Source organism: Mastigoproctus giganteus, chromosome 6 (genome assembly GCF_048544385.1).
Source record: "Mastigoproctus giganteus isolate SK-2022 chromosome 6, ASM4854438v1, whole genome shotgun sequence".
NCBI lineage: Eukaryota > Metazoa > Arthropoda > Arachnida > Uropygi > Thelyphonidae > Mastigoproctus > Mastigoproctus giganteus.
This window is the reverse complement of record NC_143580.1, coordinates 205,660,487-205,685,299: the sequence shown is the minus strand read 5'-3', so window position 1 is coordinate 205,685,299 and position 24,813 is coordinate 205,660,487. Positions and strand designations below refer to the sequence as shown.

Genomic DNA, 24,813 nt, shown 5'->3' with positions numbered 1-24,813 from the left:
GTAGAAATCAATGGACACTGCTCATCGTGGACTAATGTTATTAGTGGAGTCCCTCAGGGCTCAGTGTTGGGTCCATTATTGTTTTCTGTATTTATAAATGATATTGATGATGGTATATCAAGCTTAATGTCCAAGTTTGCAGACGATACAAAGGTTGGCAGGGTTGTCAAGGACACTACTGACACTATGCTGCTGCAACAGGATCTGGAAAGGTTGAGCAGATGGGCTGAGATGTGGCAAATGAAGTTTAACATTGACAAATGTAAAGTTCTACACATGGGAAACAGCAACCCCAGAGCAACGTATCAACTCTGTGGTACTACACTGACAGTGGTAGAGAATGAAAGGGACTTGGGGGTGGTTGTGCAGGCAGATATGAAGTTCTCTGAGCAGTGCAGACGGGCTGCAAGAGTAGCTCATGGAGTATTGTCAATGATATACAGGAATTTTTCCAGCAGGGATAAGGAGGTGATTATTCCATTGTATAAGGCTATGGTCAGGCCACACCTAGAGTACTGTATACAGGTCTGGAGGCCTCATTTCAAGAAAGATGTAGAGCTGCTGGAACGAGTACAGAGAAGGGCAACAAGATTAGTGAATGGAACAAAGGGGTGCTCTTACGAAGAAAGGCTTAAGTTTTGCAAATTACAGTGTCTGGAGACTAGGCACCAGCGAGGTGATCTGATAGAGGTGTATAAAGCCTTGAATGGTTTAAGCATGCTCAATGCTGATGGGATTCTTCCTCTAGCTCAGAAAAATCACCCGAGAGGGCATAAATTCAAATTGAGGAAAGACAGATGTAGGATAGACGTGTGGAAATTTGCCTTTAGCCAGCGGGTGGTTGGTTGGTGGAACAGACTTCCATATATTAGAAGGAACTAAATATGTTCAGTATATTGGTTCCTAAGACTTTTCACACAGATTCTTCTACGTATTGATCAGCTAGGCCTTGTTATTTGGAAGTCTAGGATGCTGATGGAATTGATATTCAGATGACACTTGGGAGTCAAATGGAACAACTTTTTTTTCACTGAAGTCCGATTTTTGTGCAACAACTAATACTCTGCTTGCATCCTCATGACAGAGGAACTGTTGTTAACTCTGGCTATAACCTGCAAGACCTGAAATGCTGAACTTAGTATACTGCAGGTGATCTGCAGGTTTAAACCAATGTAAGTAGGGGTTGAGGTATGGCATCCACTTTAAATGCAGGAATGTTGCCCTTCTGTGTTGCATCATCAGACAAAACTAGGTGATAGATGACGCTCCTCGAGGTTTGAAGTGGGGAAATCCATGTTTAGTCTTCACAGAAAAGCTTTAGCAAGCCTCATCTCTTCCATAATGTGTTATGAGTGATATCTTTTAAGGTTTATGATGGGCATCATGCTAGATCCAATGTTCCTCACATCTCAAGGTTATAACTCTAAAATGATTTTTCAGGTTTGCTGCTAGATACCAGCTGAACCTGTTGGTAAATCTGTAGTAGGATCTAGATCAGTTGTTATATAATGTCATTGCCCTCTGCTCTGCTCCACTCTGCCAGCTAGTGACTGACTGGAGGGAGTCCACATAGTTGTATGCAGGAGGCATTTTAGAGCCCCTGTCATGTTAAGGAGCTAGGTATATTCTTGCTATGTGTGTGCACCATTTCCAAAAATTTCATTGTATGAAATTTTTTGGAAATTCATACAATGTGTTCCCCATTCACTTACACTTTATCTACTAAATGCCTCATGTAATCGAACTAATAGAAAAACCTTATCTTCAAAAAAAGACATAAACCTTCCAAAAACTTCCTCATTCCTTTCATAAATATGCATGGTGTCAGTACATATCCAGTGATGTCCATTTCCACCTGCAGTCTGACAAGACCCACTTTTTCTGACAGAATCCCAATTATTGGTTGCCTCAACCACTTGGCGCATTATAACCTTGTTGTTTTTGTGCCACAAAAATCAAATCAAGCCTCAGCCACTACTCATCTTGCTTTCCCTAATTATTCACTCTGTTGTGCATTTACTGTGTTGTGCATAATGTGCATTCACTGTGTTGTGAATAATGCCTTTTATATTCCTTGTCAGAGACTTACTAATTTGGAATCTCCTCTTTTCGATCTTCTCTGGCTACCCCCCATTCTATGAAATTCATCAGTTGCCTCTCTAGTTCTTCAAAGTAATCACTTTCTTCATTTTGATTTCCTGTCTTTGAAATTTGACTTTGTCCAGTCTAACTTTCCTAACAGTGAGTATTTTCTCTGTTGATTTTAATGTCCACAGCTGCAGTTGGCTTCAATTTTCTATACACAAACCCAGCTGGTCAAGATGTTGAGGCTTTTGTAATTACTTTTGGTCTCACTCATCTTGTTCACTTTCCTACCAGAATACCAGACAATCCTAACTATACAGCGACACCCTTGACCTTTTCTTCAACTATAACCCTTCAGAGTACAAAATCAGTGGCCATCACCAATTGAATAGCCAATCATCAATTCTTAAATGTCAATCTCCCGGTAATTTCCAGTGGGAAAAAGAAGACTTAGTTGACTTCAGTCCTCTGAAACTGAGTCCTATCTTATTTCTTGTATTTCTTTGTTGACACTCAGATTTCTATTCAAGATCCATATCTTTGTTAGGGATTACTCTGCCTTTTTATCTCTCTCTCTTGACACAAGCATATCATAAATATCTCCGAATTAAAAAAAAAGAAAGCTATATCAAGAGCAAAATTATTTTACTCTTGGCATAGCTTTTCTTCCGAACAACTGCTCAATTTATACAAATCTCAACTCTGCTCTGTATTGGAATATTATTACCATATCTGACATGGCACCCCTAAAACCTCCCTCAATCTTATATACTTCATTCAAAAGAGGGCAGCCAGGTTAATTAATCATCCATCTCTTGCAAAGTCTCTCCACTCTGTCTCATTGACATTCAGTTTCTGTTGCATGCCTTTTCTATGGCTACTTTCATGGGCACTATTCTTACAAATTGGCATATGTAATTTTCCTTCTGTTTTTCAAACATGTGCTACAACTAGTCAGCATCCATTCGCTGTCTAATTATATATTCACAGAATAAACTTTTTTTCCCTCTTCTTCATTTATCCATTCTACTTTTGTTTTCTGGAAAAACCTTCTTTCACATGTAATTTCCAAAAAAATTACTTTCTACAGAGATTCAGAGTTCTACTGTCAACAAGTATCTTCTGTCTTCTCTGCTTTCCACCACTGTAGAGTACTAATTACTCATCATCATCTGTCATTGTTCCGCTATTCTACAGATCGACATAATTACTATAGGTTCTAATACTTTTCATGTTTGAGGTTTTCATAAAAAAAAAGTTTTATAGAATGTTTTCATCATTCATAAATTTATTGATCTCTTAATAGATTCAAGGAATTGATGAATTTACATAGTGTATTTAATGATATCATTAACTGAATTATAAGGAAGGAAAAATGAATTAAAATTTTTATTTGTTACTTTTTATTGGTAGCTCCAAACTAAAATAAATGAAGAACATACTTTGATAGTTCAGAGATTACAAGAAGAGAACAGTCAGCTGCAGCAAGCTTTATCTAGAATGGAAACTGAGTATGTACCCTTTTATTATCCAGTATTTATTAAAAAGAAGATTATATTCGAGTGCAACTACAGAGTTGTAATTATTTTTTTATGAGATATGCAGTTATAGGTAAACTTTTATAGCATAAATGGAATAAATACTTCTATAATTTTATTGTAACTTAATTTTAGTGTTCCAGTAATTTTATTATGCAAAAGTCAAAAATCAAAAGTGATTATATTTTTCATATCTAGCAGAGAAGGTTCAATCTTTACTATTATGGAACTCTTAGTATCATCATTGTCATGGCCTTGATTTTGGTATATTAGGAAGCACATAAATTTATAGTTTAGTTTGAAAAACTGCTTTCATTGTACTAATTATTGTTAGCTTTCATTTAATGAATGTACAGTAACAAACTTAACTTCAAAAAACATTTTAGAAAATCTATTCAGTATTTTGTAATAACATTTATTTCACAGTTATAAGCATAAAAATTGAGAATTCGTGTTTTATTTTTTTTCCAATATAACAATTGTATATAAGTAATAAATGTTCATTAGCCAGGCAAGAAAGAATACAGTTTTTCTGGAAAGAAAAACATCAGATCTTGAGTAGAGTGGACTCCATTGAAAAACAAGTAGATATTACAAAGCAATTTGACATAAAATCTTATGAAAATATTAAGTAAGGTGGACAGTCAACAGACTTAATTGCACATCGAATAATGTAACTTTTCAGCTCTGGATAAGCTAATATCGGAAAAGTTACTCATGGTTGTATAAACAGCTGTTGCCAGTAATTTTAGCACCAAAACCCAGCATTATTGTTAAGCATTTATTTGTGCAATTGCAAAAAAACAAATTTTGATCAAAAAGTTCAATGAATGTTGCAAAAATTAATTTTATTCAAGGATAAATATTTATATTGTTGATTATTCTTAACTATAATTTCCTTCTGCAACCCTGTACTTGTTCCTTCATGCATGCTACTGGTTGAAACATTTTTGGAAGTCTTTTGTGAATGCTTTTAATTAGTCCATTTGATTGAATTTCTTGAATTGATTCAGATCATTTTTCTTTCATGTCCTGTTTCAATTTTGAGAATAGCCAAAGGCTGCATGGTGCCATATCATGTAAATAAGGTGGGTACAGTACAGCAGGAATGTTTGTGTTGGTCAGAAATTGTCTGTTGGTCATGTTCTGATTTTGTCATTTTCAATATACACGGTGTCTCAAAAACATTGGTACAAACGTTTAGGGGAGGTAGGTAACATCTAAAGGAATGTGAATCACATAGGAACCCATAACCGGAAACATCACCGTAAGTCGGTACACGGCGCTGTTCATCAGTTCATGGGAGAGAAAATTTCTGGTTTACTCATTCAAGCAGTAGTTGCCGCACGGAGAGTATGCATCGATATACGAACTGTGAGCTGGCAGACACGCACCTAGTGTATGGATTAGCAGAGGGCCCACATGGTGTGCGCCCCCCATGTGGCACAACATCGCTTCGCAATAAATGTGTGGGCAGGTATTGTCTGTGACTGCTTAGTCGGCCCATACCTGTTACCATCCTGCATGAACTCTGCTAAATATCAGATCTTTCTTGAACAAGTTCTACCAGGGTTACTTGACGATGTTCCAGCAAATGTGAGACACATTTGGTTTCAATATGACAGGGCGCCTGCTCATAATGGAAGGTGTGTTCTTGACCATTTGAACAGGCATTTTGAGCGTAGATGGATTGGCCGTGGTGGACCTGTTGCCTGGCCCTCATGCTCACCTGATTTATCGAGCCTTGATTTCTTTCTGTGTGGAGCCCTCAAATCTATCGTGTATGAATCGCCTGTGGAGACAGAAATGGATCTTATGGCGAGACTCGTCTGCGCTGATGCTACTGTCAAAGAAACTCCAGGTGTGTTTGACCGTATCCGCCAATCCATGCTGCTTCGGTGTCAAACATGTATCACATCTCATGGTGGAACCTTCGAGCATCTGTTGTAACATCATGAAATGTATCCATCTCGTACTCCATTGTTAATATTATGTCAAATAAATGTTTGCCACTAATTACTGTCTTGTGTCATTTCTGCTTCTTGTGCCTCTGTTACTACTTTCTCGTGACGTTTCCGGTTATGGGTTCCTATGCGATTCACATTCCTTTAGATGCTACCTACCTCCCCTAAAAGTTTGTACCAATATTTTTGAGACACCCTGTATATGACAAATGAGAAAAATAAGTGTTCACTAAAAGCAGCCTTCTGCTGGACTGATCCATAACAAGTTAAAACTTGGTGTTGCTCATGCTTAAAAGATGTTATTATAAGCCTCACTTATATTAATCTTTTAGCTACCACTATGCATTCAACAATTATAAGATCATTCACTGAACTTTTTGATATGAAATCTTGTATATATTCATCTGAATATGAATAGTATTACTATTAATAATATCGTAGTTATTTTATAGATTGATACAAAGTGCAGTTTAGGACTATTTCGAAACTTTAAATCAGAGTAGTGATAGTATGTGACTAGTTCATTGTGTTTAAAATTAGAAATTTGGGATATTCTAAAAGAGTACTTAATCATATTATAAAGTGTTTTATTGAGTATATCACATCATAGTGTAGTGTGATCTAATTGGTCATTGAAATACATGATAACATGGGTTATAATTATGTAGGAAGACACTTCTTCTCTATAGCATTTGCTAGAAGTAAGTGTAATAAGAGCTAACTGATATTAATACAATAATAAACAGTAGTAAAAAAAAAAAAAAAAAAAAAATTATATATATATATACACACACACAGTCAGTCCTCGTGTACCACGATAGTTGTGTTCCTAGAAACCCTCGTGCATTGCAAAATCGTGCAATATAAACAACAGGCCCTATGGGAAAAATAGGGTTAGGTGCCGACCGCCCAAGATTGAACAGACATTTGTAACCAAAACATTACTTACGTATTTTATTACGACTATTACATAATAAAATATTGCTAATGCTTTTGCTTCTATCATTAGCAAACTTGTTTTTTGTTTGATTTTCTATCCAAACAGACGACAGCCGTTCCATCTCTTCCAATTCTTTGTGTCATAATCTAATGGATTTTAATTACACTTTGAGTTGTTCCTGCTATGAAAGTTGTTTTTATTTTCTTTGCATTCTTTGTAATTCTCGGCGTTGCCTCATTTAGGTCTGTAGCACGTGCAATATCACATGGTCTTTAATTTCACTCAAAGCTTTTCACAATTTCATATTTTTTCTCTATCGACAGAGGCAGACTGGCCATAAGCCTTACCGGGGGAACCCCGGAGGCCGGTGTGATTTTGGCCATAAACTATAGTATGTAAAAAAAAAAAAAAAAAAAAAGTAAAGTGCAGCTATTATCAACCCACTGCAGGATGGAAGCCTCCTCAACAATTCATGCTGAGGGAAATGGACCATAATCTGCCACGCTGGTCCAGTGTGAGTTGGTAGATCGACCATATTCAGCAGTCAGGGGCTTGAACCCCGGTCTACTCAAAGAGCGTGTGCTACTGCACTCCTGCTCCTGACCACTCGGCTACGGAGGCCTGGCCCTAACCATAGTATGAGGCCACTATAAATTTTCCCGGATAAGAATTTTTGATTCAGTCCGCCTCTGTTTATCGATATTGCTTTTCTTTTTCTCTCTGAATCTGAAGTGTCTTCACCAGGATGCTTCCTTTTCACAATTTTTAATACAATAATAAACAGTAGTAAAAAAAAATATATATATATATATATATATATATATATATATACAAAGGGTACTAGGAAAGTTTTGCAATACAGCTTTGTTTATTTAATTTTTTCAAAGTAATTTCCTCTACATTCAATACACCTCTCCATCCTCCGAAACCAATCTTTAAACCAGTTCTGCCAAGTTTCACTAGGGAGTAAAGCACACTCGTTGTCCCAAGCCCGTAGAAGGTCCTCATCACTGGAAAACCGCCTCCCTTTTAGCTTCATTTTCACATGCGGGAACAGTGCAAAGTCGCAGGGAGCAAGGTCTGGACTGTAGGGAGGGTGCTCGAGAAGTTTCAGTCCTGTCGTGGTCAAATATTCGGTGCAGGCTTTGGCGCGGTGAGCTGCAGCATTATCGTGATGGAGGTGCCAGGTGTCCATTCTTGACTTTGGCCGCAGGTTCTTCATAGATCCAATGACTTTAGGCAGGCATTGTTCAGTATACCACTTAGCTGTGACTGTCTTCTGCGTGTCCAAAACGACACGTTCCACAATTCCACTCGATTTGAAAAATACAGCTATCATTTTCTTCTTTACAGATCGGGATTTTCTGACAATTACGGGTGTGTCGTCATCATCAAAGACCCAAACTTTGTTTTGAGCCTTGGTCGGCAGATCGTAATAGTACAGCCAAGTCTCGTCACCTGTCACGATGTTGTTCACATACCGAGATTGTCCCTTATCAAACTTTTTTAACATCTCCCGGCACCAAGTCACACGTCGTGTCATCTGCTCTTCAGTCAGTTGATGCGGCACCCAGAGAGAACAAAGTTTCTTCGTGTGCAAATGATCTTGCAGAATCGAACGAATTGCTGGTGCATTTAGGCCCAAAGTATCCTCTATCTGTTGGTAGGTCACTCGCCTGTTTTCGTCAAGCATTTTCCTCACAGCAGTAACGTTTTCCTCCGTAACTGACGTTCGTGGCCTTCCCGGCCTCTCAGAATCCTCCAGAGTGAAATTTCCCCTTTGGAATTCTCTATACCACCTGAATATCGTTGTACGATGTGGACAATCATCATCTAGTGCAAGAGTCATTTCTTCTAAGCACTGGTCTATGGTTAAACCACGCACGAAATTATACCGCAAAACTGTCCTCATCTCATTTCGTGACCACGATGCCATCGCAAGCACTTTACACTCTCACTACTAATGAATAACTGAGCCCATCGACTTGGCGCGGCGGCTACTATGCACGTATGAACATGTCTCAACATGCAGCAACAAGCAGCTTCCTGTGATTCATTGTTGCGTCATATTGCAAAACTTTCCTAGTACCCTTTGTATACAGTCAGTCCTAGTATAGCACAGTAGTTTTGTTCCTAGAAACTCTCGTGCAATGCAAAATCATCATAAAATTGAGTAAAGTATTTTACTCATTTTTAGGGAATAAAACTCAATTACAAAATGAGGAGGCACGCTTGATACACATAAACCAAGCTGCGCGCTTGTAGCAACTGAATAAACAACACCGTAAAGGCAGAGATACACTATTAACACCTCACATTTTACTAAAGCACATTTCTAGGGGTTACTACCATACAACAATAAAAACAATTTCCAGTTGCATTTCTGCTAGTGGAATCTGTTATAAACTGGTAGTAAACTCGACCTAATTACATTTGCGATTATACCAATAGCTGTAATTGTGTTGGTTTTTATGTTATTATGGTGTAATGTGTTTCCCCTTCACTGATGTAAAAAACATAAATACATTTTCAGAATCTTCTCTTCATTCCTATCGTGTTGCATTTGGTTGGGGTGATTCTGCATTCGACTTCCATTTCTCGTAAACACAAAGGCGAATCGTGCATAAGCGAATTCGGTTCATGTTATATAAGATATCGTTCCCCTATTTATAAATCATGTATGATCGAATTCGTGTAGTGTAAACACGTGTTATACGAGGACTGACCGTGTATATATATATATATATAATACTGATAAAAATAATAGGATCTAATCACATTATTTAACGACTCTGCAAGCAAGAAAAAATATTAAATTATTAAACTGAGTTATGGATCTGGGGTAAAACTACTAGGTAAAAAAAGTAAAGTGCAGCCATTATCAACCCACTGCAGGATGGAAGCCTCCTCAACAATTCATGCTGAGTTATGGATCTGGGGCACTACTAGGTATAGATGTATAACTAGTGTTACAATGTATACGTGTTAAACATACACGTGATAACAGAAACAGTCCCTGCTTATTGCAGTGGCTCCTACGGTTTTGGCTGCCCACCCTATGAAGTAGTTAATGCCCTAGGACCCACTACTTTAGGTACCATCGTTATTATCATTATTATTTTTATGTTAACCTAATTTAATTTCAGGTTATCAGCTTTTACCTTGCTGGCATTCTCAATTTTTTCCATGGTAATTACAAGTGACAGGTCAGCACCCCTACCCAATACACTGAAAATAAACATTTGTCTATATATATATATTTATTATTATATTAGTGATAAAAAAGAAAAGAAAGTTAAAACGACAGTAACTGTAACTAATATTTATGGGTCAATGCAGTTGCAAGCAATCACGCAGTACACCCATAATGTCAATAAAATATTAAGGATAATAGAAAATAATAGAAAAGTAAATCAATCAAATAATAATACTATCAGGGACTTAAGAAAACGCAAAAAAAAAGAAAAAAAAAATTATCGCTTTTTACCAACAATCTAGATGACTTCAACTGGGGCCAACCACCCAGACTGAAGGCAAAAAACGACAAGAGGTTATCTGTTTCTGTAATGATCAATATATGCTAAATAATTTAAATCTAAACCAAATATAAATCAAATGTAAATAAAAAGTTCAGAAATTTTAGAATTATTAGAATCAAATGTAAGAAATATAAGTAAAATATAAATGTAAGCATATATTAATCATCGTTGATCCGACAGAAAACATAATTTAATGATTAAAATAAGATTTAAATATATAATACATACTACATATTTACCGTATCTAGGACATAATGTAATAGTCATCAAAATAATATGTGGTGCCCCCTATGTGATGGATACGGTAAAAATAAATATAAATAAATAATTAAATTTAAGTTAACAAAGAGAAACATGCAGATAGTAAGAAGAAAAACCAAGGGAGTAGGAATAATAGAACCTGAACTCCACAAAGGCAAAAAATAGTGGTATAGATAAGAAATAGTTTCTCCTACGTCCTCGGATTGCCCTAATAATTTTGGAGAAATAAAAATAAAGAGTGTAGGACAGTTTAAAGACATTACAAGATAGAAGTTGTGGCTCGGGTATGCCCGGGATCGCAAACCCGTTCCTATAGTAGGACCCTGAGCTGAATTTGCATGTTACCTCAGCGTGAACTTAAGTAAATTTAAATGAATTTAACTATATATATATATATATATAAAAATGATACACTGTAAAACGCAAAGATTTCTCTTTGCGTTAACTTAAATTTAATTATTTATTTATATTTATTTTTACTGTATCCATCACATAGGGGGCACCACATATCATTTTTACGACTATTACATTATGTCCTAGATATGCTAAATATGTAGTATGTATTATATATTTAATCTTATTTTAATCATTAAATTATGTTTTCTGTCGGGTCAATGATGATTAATATATGCTTACATTTATATTTTACTTATATTTCTTACATTTGATTCTAATAATTCTAAAATTTCTTAACTTTTTATTTACATTTAATTTATATTTGGCCCATACTGGTTTATATTTGGTTTAGATTTAAATTACTTAGCATATATTGATCATTACAGAAACAGAGAACCTCTTGTCATTTTTTGCCTTCAGTCTGGGTGGGTTGGCCCCAGTTGAAGTCATCTAGATTGTTGGTAAAAAGCGATTTTTTATATATATATATATATATATATATATATATTATTTTTTTTTTTCCTTTTTTTTTTTTTTGCGTTTTCTTAAGTCCCTGATAGTATTATTATTTGATTGATTTACTTTTTCTATTATTTTCTATTATCCTTAATATTTTATTCTATATATATATATATTAGCATAATGGCAAACCTATATCTGTATTGGTCTGAAAACTCATTTCCACAGGACCTTAACTTCCACAGATATATAGATAATCTCATAGTCATTAACTGCCCAAACTTCATCAAGGAATATGGACACTTATACTCCAGTGAACTCAAACTGGAAAAAACAAACAACAATGATACTACAGCCTATTTCCTGGATCTTGAAATTAAGGTAATAAATAACAAAGCTACCATCAACCTGTACAACACTCTTTAATTTTAATATAGTCAACCTCACACAGTTGTTTGTTTTTTTGGTTTTTAGGAGCATTAGCAACTAAGGCCATATTGATCCGGGATATGTGGTGGTCATTCCCTGACCTTTCCGCATCCTCTGTATTTGGTGGTCGCGGGCTTGAACCCCGGTCTAATCAAGAAGCACGTGCTATGCACTGCTGCTCCTGCCCACCTGGCTACGGAGGCGCCCCTCACACAGTGGCATCCCAATATATCTAGAGGAGTGTATGCCAATGTTATACTAGTGCAAATCATCAGAATAGCAACCATCTGCAGCAATAAGGAAATAACCATCAATAACATCAAGATGCTATACAAAAAACTGACAAACAACCTTTTTCTTACAGCATATCTTTGCTACCACTTCTGTAAAGCCCTCAACATCATGAACTAAAAACTATGGGACATCAGTATAAGCAACATAATCAACAACAATTGATGATAAAAACCCATATACACCAAGTTTGTAAATAGTGTATATACAATACGCTAGGCCTCTGTGGTGTCTTGCAGCTTAGAAAACCTGTAACCACCAATTGGCCTAATACAGTGTATTAACCATGTATATAATTTAATTAAATTTTATTTTCATTTCATTATCTATCTATCTACCATATATTTTTCTCACTCGCAAGACTGACCTTAAATACATGATGTACTCACTCGCAGACCTTTGTTCAGGACCCTAACTATAGGAACGGGTTTGCAACCCCGAACTATCCGAGCCCAACTACTTAACTCTACTTCATTCATCTTTCTGCTCTACTAGCTCCTGCTTCTTATGTCCTGTGATCCATTAGTTTATCAAGCGCAATATGCAGGATACTACCTTCTTACTTTACCAAATCTATTTTTTTGCCTTAACATAGTTTAGCTGCTTTTCACTGCTACTTTGTAAGCTATTATATCTCTCAACTATCCTGGCCAGTTTGGGCACCATGTATTTAACTGCATTCATCACCACATATTGCATTTCAATTTATACAGACACCATACCACAAATATATATATATATATATATATATATATATATATATTTTTTTTTTTTTCCACACCATTTTCTAATGCTATTTGTTATTTGGTTTTTTTTTTTTTTTAGGAGCACTAGCAACTAAGGCCATATTGCTCCGGGATATGCGGTGGTCATTCCCTGACCTTTCCTCATCCTCCATATTTAGTGGTGACGGGCTCGAACCCCGGTATAATCAAGAAGCGTGTGCTAACGCACCGCTGCTCCTTCCCACCTGGCTACGGAGGCGCCTTTTCTAATGCTAGGAACCACTAACGTATCTACACATAAATATACTGGCATGCCGCCATCTTGGTCATTTTGTCAGTTTTATAAGGTAACGGTCAGTCCCTTTCTTCTTGTGTATTCTGATATTCATTACTTTAGTTTTTTCAGTTCTTTTTACTTGCTTCTGTAAGGTCATCTATGATCTGTATGCCCTACGTAATATAATTACATTTATTGGCACAATTTATTAGACCTTATTCTTGCTGCAAAATTTCAAATTTTAAAATTCTGTTCGTAACACGTGTACCGCAGCATACAGAACATGTCGGAAACAGAAGCAAAAACATTGCCGTCTTTCACGAAATTTAGGTGGATGGCCTTTGATGAAGACACTGAAATTGTGTAAAACACTGCAATGTAATCTTATTTTGGTTGCCTTTTCATTTCTTATTTTTATTTTTAATTTCTTGCCAACTGTCTGTCTCTCTTTTTCATATCTTACCTGGTCGCCTCATCCTACCATATATCGCTACATTACTTATTCATTTAGTCGAGTTCACTTCTGGTGTATACCATAGATTCAATAGGTTTAAACAAAAATCTTCTTCTTCACACTTTCTTCATATGATATATGTATATATATTAAATGTAATATAAAATTAAAGTTTCAGTTGATGGATAAAAATAAAAGTAAAGAAGTAAGCATTAGCATTAGTTGAGGCATATGATGCAAGAAAGCAAGCTTAGAGAGCATCAGCCAAAAAATAAATAAATAAAAACAAATAAATAAAATAAAAATAAAAAAACCCCTTCCCATTTCACACATCTGATTACTCCAAATGTTTGTCTAGTTCAGCCTTTACAACTGTCTTTCCTCAATTTGACTCTGTGCCCCCTCAGGTTCTTAATCTGAGCAAGTGGAAATATCTCATCATTGAGGCTGCTCAAACCATTCAATACCATCTTTAACCTCAATCAGATCACCTTGCAGGTGCCTAGTTACCATATGCTGCAACTTACAGAATTTGTCTCTCCTTGTAAGAGAGCTTTGTTCCTCTCACCAATCTTGTTGCTCTTTTCTGTACTCATTCTAGCAACTCTACATCCTTCCTAAAATGAGGCCTCCAGATCTGTACGCACTGCTCAAGGTGTTACCTGACCATTGCCTTATACAAAGGTATAATCGCCTCCTTGTCTCTGCTAGCAAAATTCCTATATATCATTGAGAAAACATCATGACCTGCTCTGACAGCCCGTCTGCACTGCTCAGAGTGTAGTACCACACAGTTGATACATTTTTCTCTTGGGTTACTGCTACCCATACGTAGTACTTTGAATTTGTCAATATTAAACTTCAGTTGTCACTTCTCAGCCCATCTACCTTTTTCTAGATCCTGTCGCAGTAGCATACTGTTTTTACTGTCATTAACAACCCTGCCAACCTTTGTATCATATGCAAATTTGGACATTAAGCCTGATATACCTTCATCGATATCATGAATAAATACACAAAACAAATGGGCCCAGCACCGAACTCTGGGGGATTCCACTAATAATATTAGTCCACATAGAGCAGTGTCCATTTATTACCACCCTACCGTTTCCTACTTAACCATCCCTTTATCCATTGCAGCAACATCCCTTTAATGCCATACTGCTCGAATTTGTACAGCAGTCTTTCATGTGCAACAGTATCAAAAGCTGTCCTGAAATCCAAGTATATGATATCAAAATTATTTTTTGCATCCAGTTCCTTTGCAACCACATTGTAGTATTCAGTCAAATTGGTCAGACAAGACTTCCCCTTAAGAAACCCATGCTGTGTCTGAACTATTACTGCAGTTTTGTCTAGATGATCCTGCAACGCATCTTTAACCAGTAACTCCATTATTTTCCCCGGAACTGAAGTTAAACATATAGGTCTATATCCTGAAAGAGGCCTCTGAGGTCGGGAAAACTCATATCTGGGAAATAAACTCATACACTGACCATTGAACAAAATTTACTGTAACTAAAATTTTTACAAATAGTATAAAAATATAATATAAAACAAATTATTTACAATAAACTAATGACTGTACATTACGGAATACTAAAAACTGTAATAAAAGATCGTTTACAATAAAATAAGCTAAAATATAAAATTAAAAGCGCTAAAAACCTGGAGCTTTTGAGAGCGTCAGCTCTCTTCTTCAACAGTAATATAACTTTCTGCAACATCTCCTTAAATAGCAGGTTCACGGTACTTCCACACGTGGTTCAACTGGCACATGGTCAGAACCGGAATCGGAAATGTCTCGGGTACGTGGCAAAGAAAATCGTTCATCCGAATTTAATACAATTGTTTCAAAAATAGGATGAATACGCATACCTCTATCTCTATTCATCATATTCTTACTGGATGAACCAATCCATAAACCCTCGAGCCATTTACGCTCCCAGTATCCGTGTGCATGATCCAAAATATTAGCGTCCTCCGGGGAGATTTGATGCTGCTTCTCCCAAAAATGTTCGGCCACGGCAGACTTACTGTAATCAGCGGTTCTTATGGCATTTAAATGTTTCCCCATACTATTTGTAAAAATTTTAGTTACAGTAAATTTTGTTCAATGGTCGGTGTATGAGTTTATTTCCTAGATATATAGGTCTATAATTATTTGCATCACTCTTTGAACCCCCTTTATGAATTGGGGAAACATTTGCACATCTCCAGTCCATGAGGACCTCCCCTGAATATAAAGATGCTCTCATAATTATGACTAAGGATTTGCTTACTTCCCTTACTGCCTCCTTCAATATAACTGAATAGATTAATAGATTAACAGTAGTTGCTGGCAGAGGTAAAAGGGATTCTTGCACTACTTCTATTGAAATGCCATTGAGCAGTAGCCTGAAAAGCAAGACAAAGGGGATTTCCAGGACTGCTGGGAGTCATAGTGGAACAAGTAAATACATGGGCTGTGTTAGACTAACTAAGAGTAGAAACAGGTGCATGTACACCAATTTTAGGAGTATAGTTAATAAATTAGATGAGCTTGAAGTGCAAGTCAAGACATCAAAGGCAGATATTGTTGGGATATCAGAGAAATGGTGTCACACAGATATAAGCAGTGCAGAACTGGAATTTGGGGAGTACAATGTGTACAGAAAGGATAGACAGGATAGGAAAGGAGGAGGGGTTATGCTGTTTATTAAGAAACACATAAAATCTAAGGAAGTGCAACCAATTGATGTTGGTGGACAATGCAACGTTGAGTCTGTTTGGTGTGACATAAGCATGGGGGAAAAGAAAAATGAGAATAGGTGTGTGTGTGTTATAGGAGAAACGAATCTGATGAGTATAATGAGCAATTGTGCAGAGAAATAGTGGGAAAGTAAATCAGTGTCTTATAATGGAGGATTTTAATTTCCCAGAGATTGACTGGAATTTGTGGGTTGGTCACTCACACACTAGAAAGGCTTTTGTGGATTTATCGAATGATTATTTTCTATAGCAGCATGTTCGGGAGGGAGTAATACTCCCTCCCGAACATAATTAGAGGGAATAATACTCTTGATCTGATTATCAGTAGTGATTCTTCATGCATTAAGAATCTACAGATAAAGGAACCACTAGGTGGCAGTGATCACAGTGTGCTGAAGTGGGATTTATTCAAAGAGGTAACTACCATCAGGGTTAAAGGGAAGGGTTTTTGCTTTCGTAACGGCGACTACGGTGGTCAGTATTTAAATTCTATACGGTGGGACCAACTGATGATGTTACCAACAGCAAAATCAAAATGGGAAGCATTCAAAAAATTAATCTTGGAAGCTACTAGGCTTTTCATACCAACAAAGAAATATTGTTCAAGATTTAGGCCTAAATAGATGTCAGATGAACTAATTAGACATGACAGAGAAGAAAAATGCATGGGATACATATAAATTAACATGTGACACAGAAGCCTATGATAGATATAAGCTGGTCTGTAACTTGATAACAGATCAGCTTATATCTATCTAACCTCCTTGGTTAAAAAGGAGGTTAGCCAGGCGAAGGCAGATTACGAGAAATCTTTGGCAAAGGATGCAAAGAAAAACAGCAAAGAGTTCTTTATTTATGTAAACTCTAGAAGGAAGGGGATGAATCAGATTGGTGCACTTGATATCGATGGTTCAGCTGTTGATGATCCTGCTCAGGTAACTAACAAACTAAATGAATATTTTGCATCTACATTTACACAGGAGTTATTCAGGGAGGGGAATGCCAGAGTTGTATTCAACTCTGGCAGTAAGCTAGATAATCTTGTAATAACTGAGACTAAAGTGGATGAGAAATTGTTGAAGATAAACATAAGAAAGGCACCTGGGGTGGATGGATTCTATCCTGTTATATTAAAGGACGCAGCAAACAAAGTAAGCAAACCCTTAGCCATAATTATGAGAGCTTCCCTGGACTCAGGGGAGGTACCCATGGACTGGAGATGTGCAAATGTGACCCCCAATCCACAAAGGAGGATCAAAGGGAGACAGGTAATTACAAACCTGTTAGTTTAACTTCTGTTCAAGGGAAATTAATGGAGGCACTGGTTAAAGAAGCATTGCAGGATCATTTAGACAAGACTTCAGTTATAGCTTGGACACAGCATGGTTTTGTTAAAGGGGAAGTGTTGTCTGACTAATTTGATTGGATACTATGATGTAGTCACAAAGGAACTGGATGCAAAGAATAAATTTGATATCATATATTTGTTGGAAGACTGCTGCACAAATTGGAGCAGTGTGGCATTCGAGGCAAATTGCTGCTATGGATAAAGGGATGGTTGACTGAGAAAAGACAGAGTGGTAATCAATGGACACTGCTCTTTGTGGACTAATGTTATTTGTGGAGTCCCCCAGGGTTCAATGTTGGGTCCATTGTTGTTTTCTGTATTTATAAATGATATTGATGATGGCATATCAGGCATAATGTCCAAGTTTGCAGACAATACAAACTGCAGGGTTGTTAATGACACCAATGACAGTACACTGCTGCAACAGGATATAGAAAAGTTGAGCAAATGGGCTGAGAGGTGGCAAATGAAATTTAACATTGACAAATGTAAAGTACTACATATGGGAAGCAGTAATCCAAGCGTAATGTATCAACTCTGTGGTACCACACTGACAGTGGTAGAGAATGAAAAGGACCTGGGGGTAATTGTGCATACAGATGTGAAGTTTTCTGAGCAGTGCAGATGGTCTGCAAGAGTAGCTCACGGTGTCTTGTCAACGATATACATGAATTTTTGTAGCAGGGATAAGGAGGTGATTATCCAGGGCTCCAGACTAGTTAAATCCAGCATTGAATATGTCAGTCACTTTGCCATTGCTAAGAAAGGAAGTGTTATTTTAGCTCGCGAACTATAAATTACTGGAATGAGTTACCTACACATGGTAGAGGCTGACAGTTTTGGGGAAATTCAAAGGTCAGCTGGATAATTACCTATGGGAGGAGGGAAATGCTTAGGTTGTCCCTTTTCCTTTTCTCTTATTTATTAATTATTATTATATGTATATTTTTAATTTTCTTCTTATCATTTTATTTAATTTATTTCTTTATTTCATTTTATTTTGTTTTTTTTTTTTGGTTGGTGCAGCATAAGCCATAGGCTTCCTTGCACCATGTGGCCATTGCTAATACTAAAATACTAATAAGACAATGGTCAGGCCATACCTTGATTATATACAGGTCTGGAGGCCTCATTTTAAGAAGGATGTAGAGCTGTTGGAACAAGTACTGAGAAGGGCAACAAGATTAGTAAACAGAACAAAGGGTTGCTCTTACGAAGAAAGGCTTATGTTTTGCAAATTACAGTGTCTGGAGACTAGGCACCTGCGAGGTGATATGATTGAGGTGTATAAATCCTTGAATGGTTTGAGCATGCTCAGTATTGATGGGATTCTTCCTCTTGCACAGAATAATCGCCTGAGTGGGCATAAATTGAAATTGAGAAAAGACAGTTGTAGGATAGATGTGCGGAAGTTTGCCTTTAACGGGTGGTTGATTGGTGGAACAAACTTCCATCTGTCGTTATAGAAGTTGATAGCTTAAATAGATTCAAGGCAGAACTTGACAAACATTTGGAGCGGAGGATGGGTGAAATGTTTTTTTTTTTTTTTTTTTTGCTGATGCTATATAAGTGCTTTCTTGCATCAAATTCCATTTGACCCAGGTGCCTTTTTTATGTTTAATTTCAGCAATTTCTTTTCTACTGGACATGATATTGCCATGGGAGACGTCTTTGTGTGTGCGCGATGCGAGGAGTGTATCGAAATCAGGCAACAACTCGGTGTTGTTATGGGCATATATGAGAGCTTGAAGGACAGGGTGGATGCCCTCGAAGGAACTAAATTGAGGGCCCATCAAGCCCAGAGCTGCCCACATCAACGCCAGAGCTTGCACTTGGTCGTCACGCAACACAGCGGAAACTCCCAAGGAAGAATGCGCTGGTCCCACAGGAACTAGTAGTTGTTGGTGACTCTATTGTCAGGGAAATGGGAAACATGCTTTGTAAAAAAAGGATAGGTGGAACAGGACCAGGTCTGCCAGGGGCAAAGGTTGATGATGTTGTAGAGTGGATATCATCTTTTAAGGGCACAAAAGGTGATATTGTTGTACACGTTGGCACTAATGATATCAAGAGTAGGAGACTGGCAGAATTACTTAATAAGTACAGGTCACTGTTGAAAAAAAGCCGTGAAGTAGGGTTGAATTTGAAAGTGTCTGCAATTCTGCCCAGACACGATAGGAGGGAGTATATGATGAGAGCCTTGTCGATCAATTTAACCCTGGAAAGATTGTGCAAGGCTCAAGGGGTAGAATTTTTTTCAGCGTGGACTGTACTTGTTAATAGGAGAGACTGCTTCTACAGGGATGGGATACACTTAAATAGAAAGGGTGCAAGAATATTTGCTGATGCTATAGAGTCAGTGTTAGGTGGGTTGGAAAACTGCTAGCTTGGGGAGGGAGACAAAGTCCAATAGATTAATAGTAGCCACTGGCAGAGGTGAAAGACATTCTTGCACTGCTTCTATTGGAATGAGCAGAAGCCTGAAAAACAAGTTGCAGGATATTTCAGAGACTGCTGGGAGTCATTGCGGTACAAGTAAATACATGGGTTGTGTTAGGGTAGCTAAGAATAGAAAGAGGTGCATGTATAGTTGCGTGTACACCAATGCTAGGAGTTTAGTAAATAAATTTGATGAATTTGAGGTATTGCTCAAAACATCAAAGGCAGATATTGTTGGGATATCAGAGACGTGGTATCACACAGATATAAGGAATGCAGAACTGGAATTTGGGGAGTACAACGTCTACAGAAAGGATAGACAGGATAGGAAGGGAGGAGGGGTTATGCTATTAGTAAATAAACACATAAAATTCAAGGAAGTGAAGCCAGTTGACATCGCAGGACTGTGCAGTGTCAAGTCAGTTTGGTGTGACATAAGCATTGGGAGATCAAAATTGAGAGTAGGAGTGTGCTATAGCCCTAATGACTCTGATGAGTATAATAAGAGCTTCTTGATTAGACCGGGGTTAGAGCCCGTCACCACTAAATACAGAGGATGTGGAAAGGTTAGGGAATGACCACCGCATTTCCCGGAGCAATATGGCCTTAGCTGCTAATGCTCCTAAAAAGAAAAAAATAAAATAAAATAAGAGTATAATAAGTGGGCCAGTAAATCAGAGAGTCTTATAATGGGGGATTTTAATTTCCCAGATATTGACTGGAATTTGGGGGCTGATCACTCACACACTAGCACGGCTTTTGTGGATTTAATGGATGATTGTTTTCTACATCAGCATGTTCATGAGGAAAATAGAGGGAGTAATAATCTTGATTTGATTATCAGTAGTGATTCTTCATGCATTAAGAATCTGCAGATAAATGAACCACTAGGTGGCAGTGATCACAGTGTGCTGAAATGGGATTTACTCAAAGAGGTAACTACCATTAGGGGTAAAGGGAAAAGTTATTGCTTTCATAAAGGCGACTAAATTAATTCAGTTGGTCCCACTGTATAAATTCTATACAGTGGGACTAACTGATGATGTTACCAACAGCAAATTCAAAATGGGAAGAATTCAAAGAACTTATCTTGGAAGCTACTAGGCTTTACATACCAACTAAGAAATATTGTTCAAGGTTTAGGCCTAAATAGATGTCAGATGAACTAATGAGACATATGGTATAGAAGAAAAATGCATGGAATACATACAAATTAACTATATAATATCGGTGTTTAGATACACCATAGACACTCTTAAAAAAACTACAAAGTAGTTGTTGTGGGCATCATTTGCTCTTTCTCATATTGTGCTCTGCCTTCACGACGAGTTGCCATGATACTGCACTACCTCAAATAAGTAACGCTTCACTAATAGAGAAGACTATTGTTACTTATTCTCAGTGAGTACCACCACCCAGACATGTTTCAAGGCTATTTTGAATTTAATGTGAAAAAAAACCCATTGGACCAAATCTATTAAACCAAACAATTTAATGAATTATAAAATTCAAATCTAAATCATAAAAAATCTAAATTTAGACGATCATTTCACAGCTATTATGAATTAAGTGTGAAAAAAATCCATTGGACCAGATCTATTTAACCAAACAAATTTTGAGTTATAAAATTGAAACCTATATCATGGAACTGGTTTTGATGAGCACCTAAGACATCTAGATTTTTTATCAAGAAAACTGAATTTTGTAATAGACGAAAAAAATAAAAACCCAGGTGCTGCTTTTTTTTTTTTTTTTTTTTCTCTCTCTCTCTCTTCTCCCTCTCTCTCTAAAATTACTAAAACCAGTACTTTAGATGAACCTCATCTCCAACCAGACTGCACAGAAGAGGTGGCTCTCCCCACCTTTTCAGAAACTTATCAGACCCTAAACGCCATTTTTCCAACTGTAAAAACCTTTGCATGGAAGCAGACATTGTTTGTTTCAAGTCCCAAAGATATCCCCTAAAGGTCCCAAACCTTTTCCGTTTTCGAAGCTTCCACACATGATATTTTGCCTCTGTAATTAAAAATATAGTGAACATTTTTTTCTTGCCCAAGGGATGATCGAATTGCAAGTAAATTACCTCCTCTAGTGTGAACTGTCTTATCCTCAAAAATCTACAAATTCTTTTCCAAACTCCCTGCGCGAATCGACAGTAATAAAATAAATGGTACACTGTTTCAATTTCAGTACAAAATTCGCGTAATCTGTTGCCTGTCTGACTAAATCTATATGTGATATCGTTCACTGGTATGTTTCCGTAACCAACCCTCCACGAAAAGTCAATACGCGATGGGTAGTTTCTGCCAATTTTTAAATTTTTAAAAAACAACTGGGCATTATTTCCTAAATTTGGCTTTTCTGGATTTTCTGAGTTAAACAGTGTCCAGTAGAGTCGTTTTAAACCCCCCTTAAAAGGATCTGTATCTTTCTCCCTTAACTGCGTGCACATATCCCGAATTTTTTTGTAATATATAGGAATTGTCTCTGCTTTAGGCCCTAGATAATTGCCGCCTTTAATTAAGGCTGTATGAAATCCCATAAAATATTTTATCAGCACCACTACTAAATAGTTAGATTGCACCATATTAGCCACATCCAGCAGCCTCTTACAGCTACACCTGAAATTAAGTTTTGGAATACTTATTCCCCCATCTTCCCACGGTAAAAATAAAAATTTCTGCGCTATTTCTTGCCGTTTTCCTCCCCATAAAAACTGAAATGTTGGAACGTAAAATCGTCTCATTGTCCTAGCTGTGATTCCTGTTACAAACACCGTGTATAAGATTTTAGGAAGAATTACGGTTCTAACAATAATGGATTTGTTCTCAAAAGAAAATTGTCCCACTTCCCACTCTTTTAAACTTTCCCGTATTTCAGTGGTGAGCCCTCCTACAGGTAGCATGGGACTCTCTCTAAACGGAACTCCCAATATTTGAATCGATTTATTCGACTCCACTTCTCGTTGTGATAAAGGCCGATGTACCCATTCCCCTAACAATTTTATCCTAGTTTTATCTTCGTTTATGTTTAACCCCGACTTTTTACCAAAAGTAGTAATGAGTGACATAAATTCTTCCACCGCATGTTTCAAGGCTATTGGCCTATCATCAGTGGGTGGGCATGTACCCTAGTATTGCAGATATGACGACTCAGTTGTGAAGTTAATCGCACAATATGAGAGATGCCAAAAGGTGTATAAGATAATATTTAAAATAATTAAATGCACATGGCATAATACTTTAAGAGTTTATTATCTATATAATATCGGTGTTTAGATACACCATAGACACTCTTAAAAAAACTACAAAGTAGTTGTTGTGGGCATCATTTGCTCTTTCTCATATTGTGCTCTGCCTTCACGATGAGTTGCCATGATACTGCACTACCTCAAATAAGTAACACTTCACTAATAGAGAAGACTATTGTTACTTATTCTCAGTGAGTACCACCACCCAGACATGTTTCAAGTGAAGGCAGAGCACAATATGAGAAAGAGCAAATGATGCCCACAACAACTACTTTGTAGTTTTTTTAAGAGTGTCTATGGTGTATCTAAACACCGATATTATATAGATAATAAACTCTTAAAGTATTATGCCATGTGCATTTAATTATTTTAAATACAAATTAACACTTGACATAGAAGCCTATGATAGATACAAGTTGATCTGTAACCAAGTTACAAAGGAGATTAGGCAGGCAAAGGCAGATTACGAGAAACCTTTGGCAAGGGATGCAAAGAAAAACAGCAAAGAGTTCTTTACTTATGTAAACTCTAGAAGGAAGGGGATGAATCAGATTGGTCCACTTGATATCGATGGGTCAACTGTTGATGATCCTGCTCAGGTAGCTAACAAACTAAATGAATATTTTGCATCGACATTCACACATTAGGAGTTATTCAGCGAGGGGAATGCCAGAGGTGTATTCAACTCTGGCAGTAAGCTAGAGAATCTTGTAATAACTGAGAGTAAAGTGGAGGAGAAATTGTTGAAGATAAACACAAGAAAGGCACCTGGGGTGGATGGGATCTATCCAGTTATATTAAAGGAGGCAGCAAAGGAAGTAAGCAAACCCTTAGCCATAATTATGAGAGCTTCCTTGGACTCAGGGGAGGTACCCACAGACTGGAGATATGCAAATGTGACCCCAATTCACAAAGGAGGATCAAAGGCTGACACAAGTAATTATAGACCTCTGAGTTTGACTTCTGTTCCAGGAAAATTAATGGAGGCACTGGTTAAAGAAGCACTACAGGATCATCTAGACAAGACTTCAGTTATAGCTCGGACACAGCATGGTTTTGTTAAGGGGAAGTCCTGCCTGACCAATTTGATTGAATACTATGATGCAGTCACAAAAGAACTGGATGCAGGGAATAACTTTGATATTATATACTTGGATCTTAGAAAGGCTTTTGATACTGTTGCTCATGGAAGACTGCTGCACAAATTGGAGCAGTGTGGCATTGGAGGCAAATTGCTGCTATGGATAAAGGGGTGGTTGAGGGGGAGAAGACAGAGAGTGGTAATCAGTGGACACTGCTCATCGTGGACTAATGTTATTAGTGGAGTCCCTCAGGGTTCAGTGTGGGGTCCATTATTGTTTTCTGTATTTATAAATGATATTGATGACGGTATATTAAGCTTAATGTCCAAGTTTGCAGATGATACAAAGGTTGGCAGGGTTGTCAAGGACACTGACATAGTGTCAGCAGCATAGTGTCGCTGACACTATGCTGCTGCAACAGGATCTGGAAAGGTTGAGCAGATAGGCTGAGAGGTGGCAAATGAAGTTTAACATTGACAAATATAAAGTACTACATATGGGAAACAGCAACCCCAGAGCAACGTATCAACTCTGTGGTACTACACTGACAGTGGTAGAAATAAAAAGGGACCTTGGGGGTGGTTG

At 37.2% G+C, this 24,813-nt stretch overlaps 1 protein-coding gene across 10 annotated transcripts in view; it reads left to right on the top strand.

The window, feature by feature from the left end:
• LOC150084898 (uncharacterized) overlaps nucleotides 1–24,813 on the top strand; it is a 437,743-nt gene that overhangs the window by 87,737 nt on the left and 325,193 nt on the right. For all 10 annotated transcript variants that reach the window (XM_090376690.1, XM_090376694.1, XM_090376693.1 and 7 more), the window contains exon 5: nucleotides 3,499–3,596. In XM_090376690.1, the coding sequence (XP_090232816.1) occupies nucleotides 3,499–3,596 (98 nt within the window). The remainder of the gene's footprint in view (nucleotides 1–3,498; nucleotides 3,597–24,813) is intronic.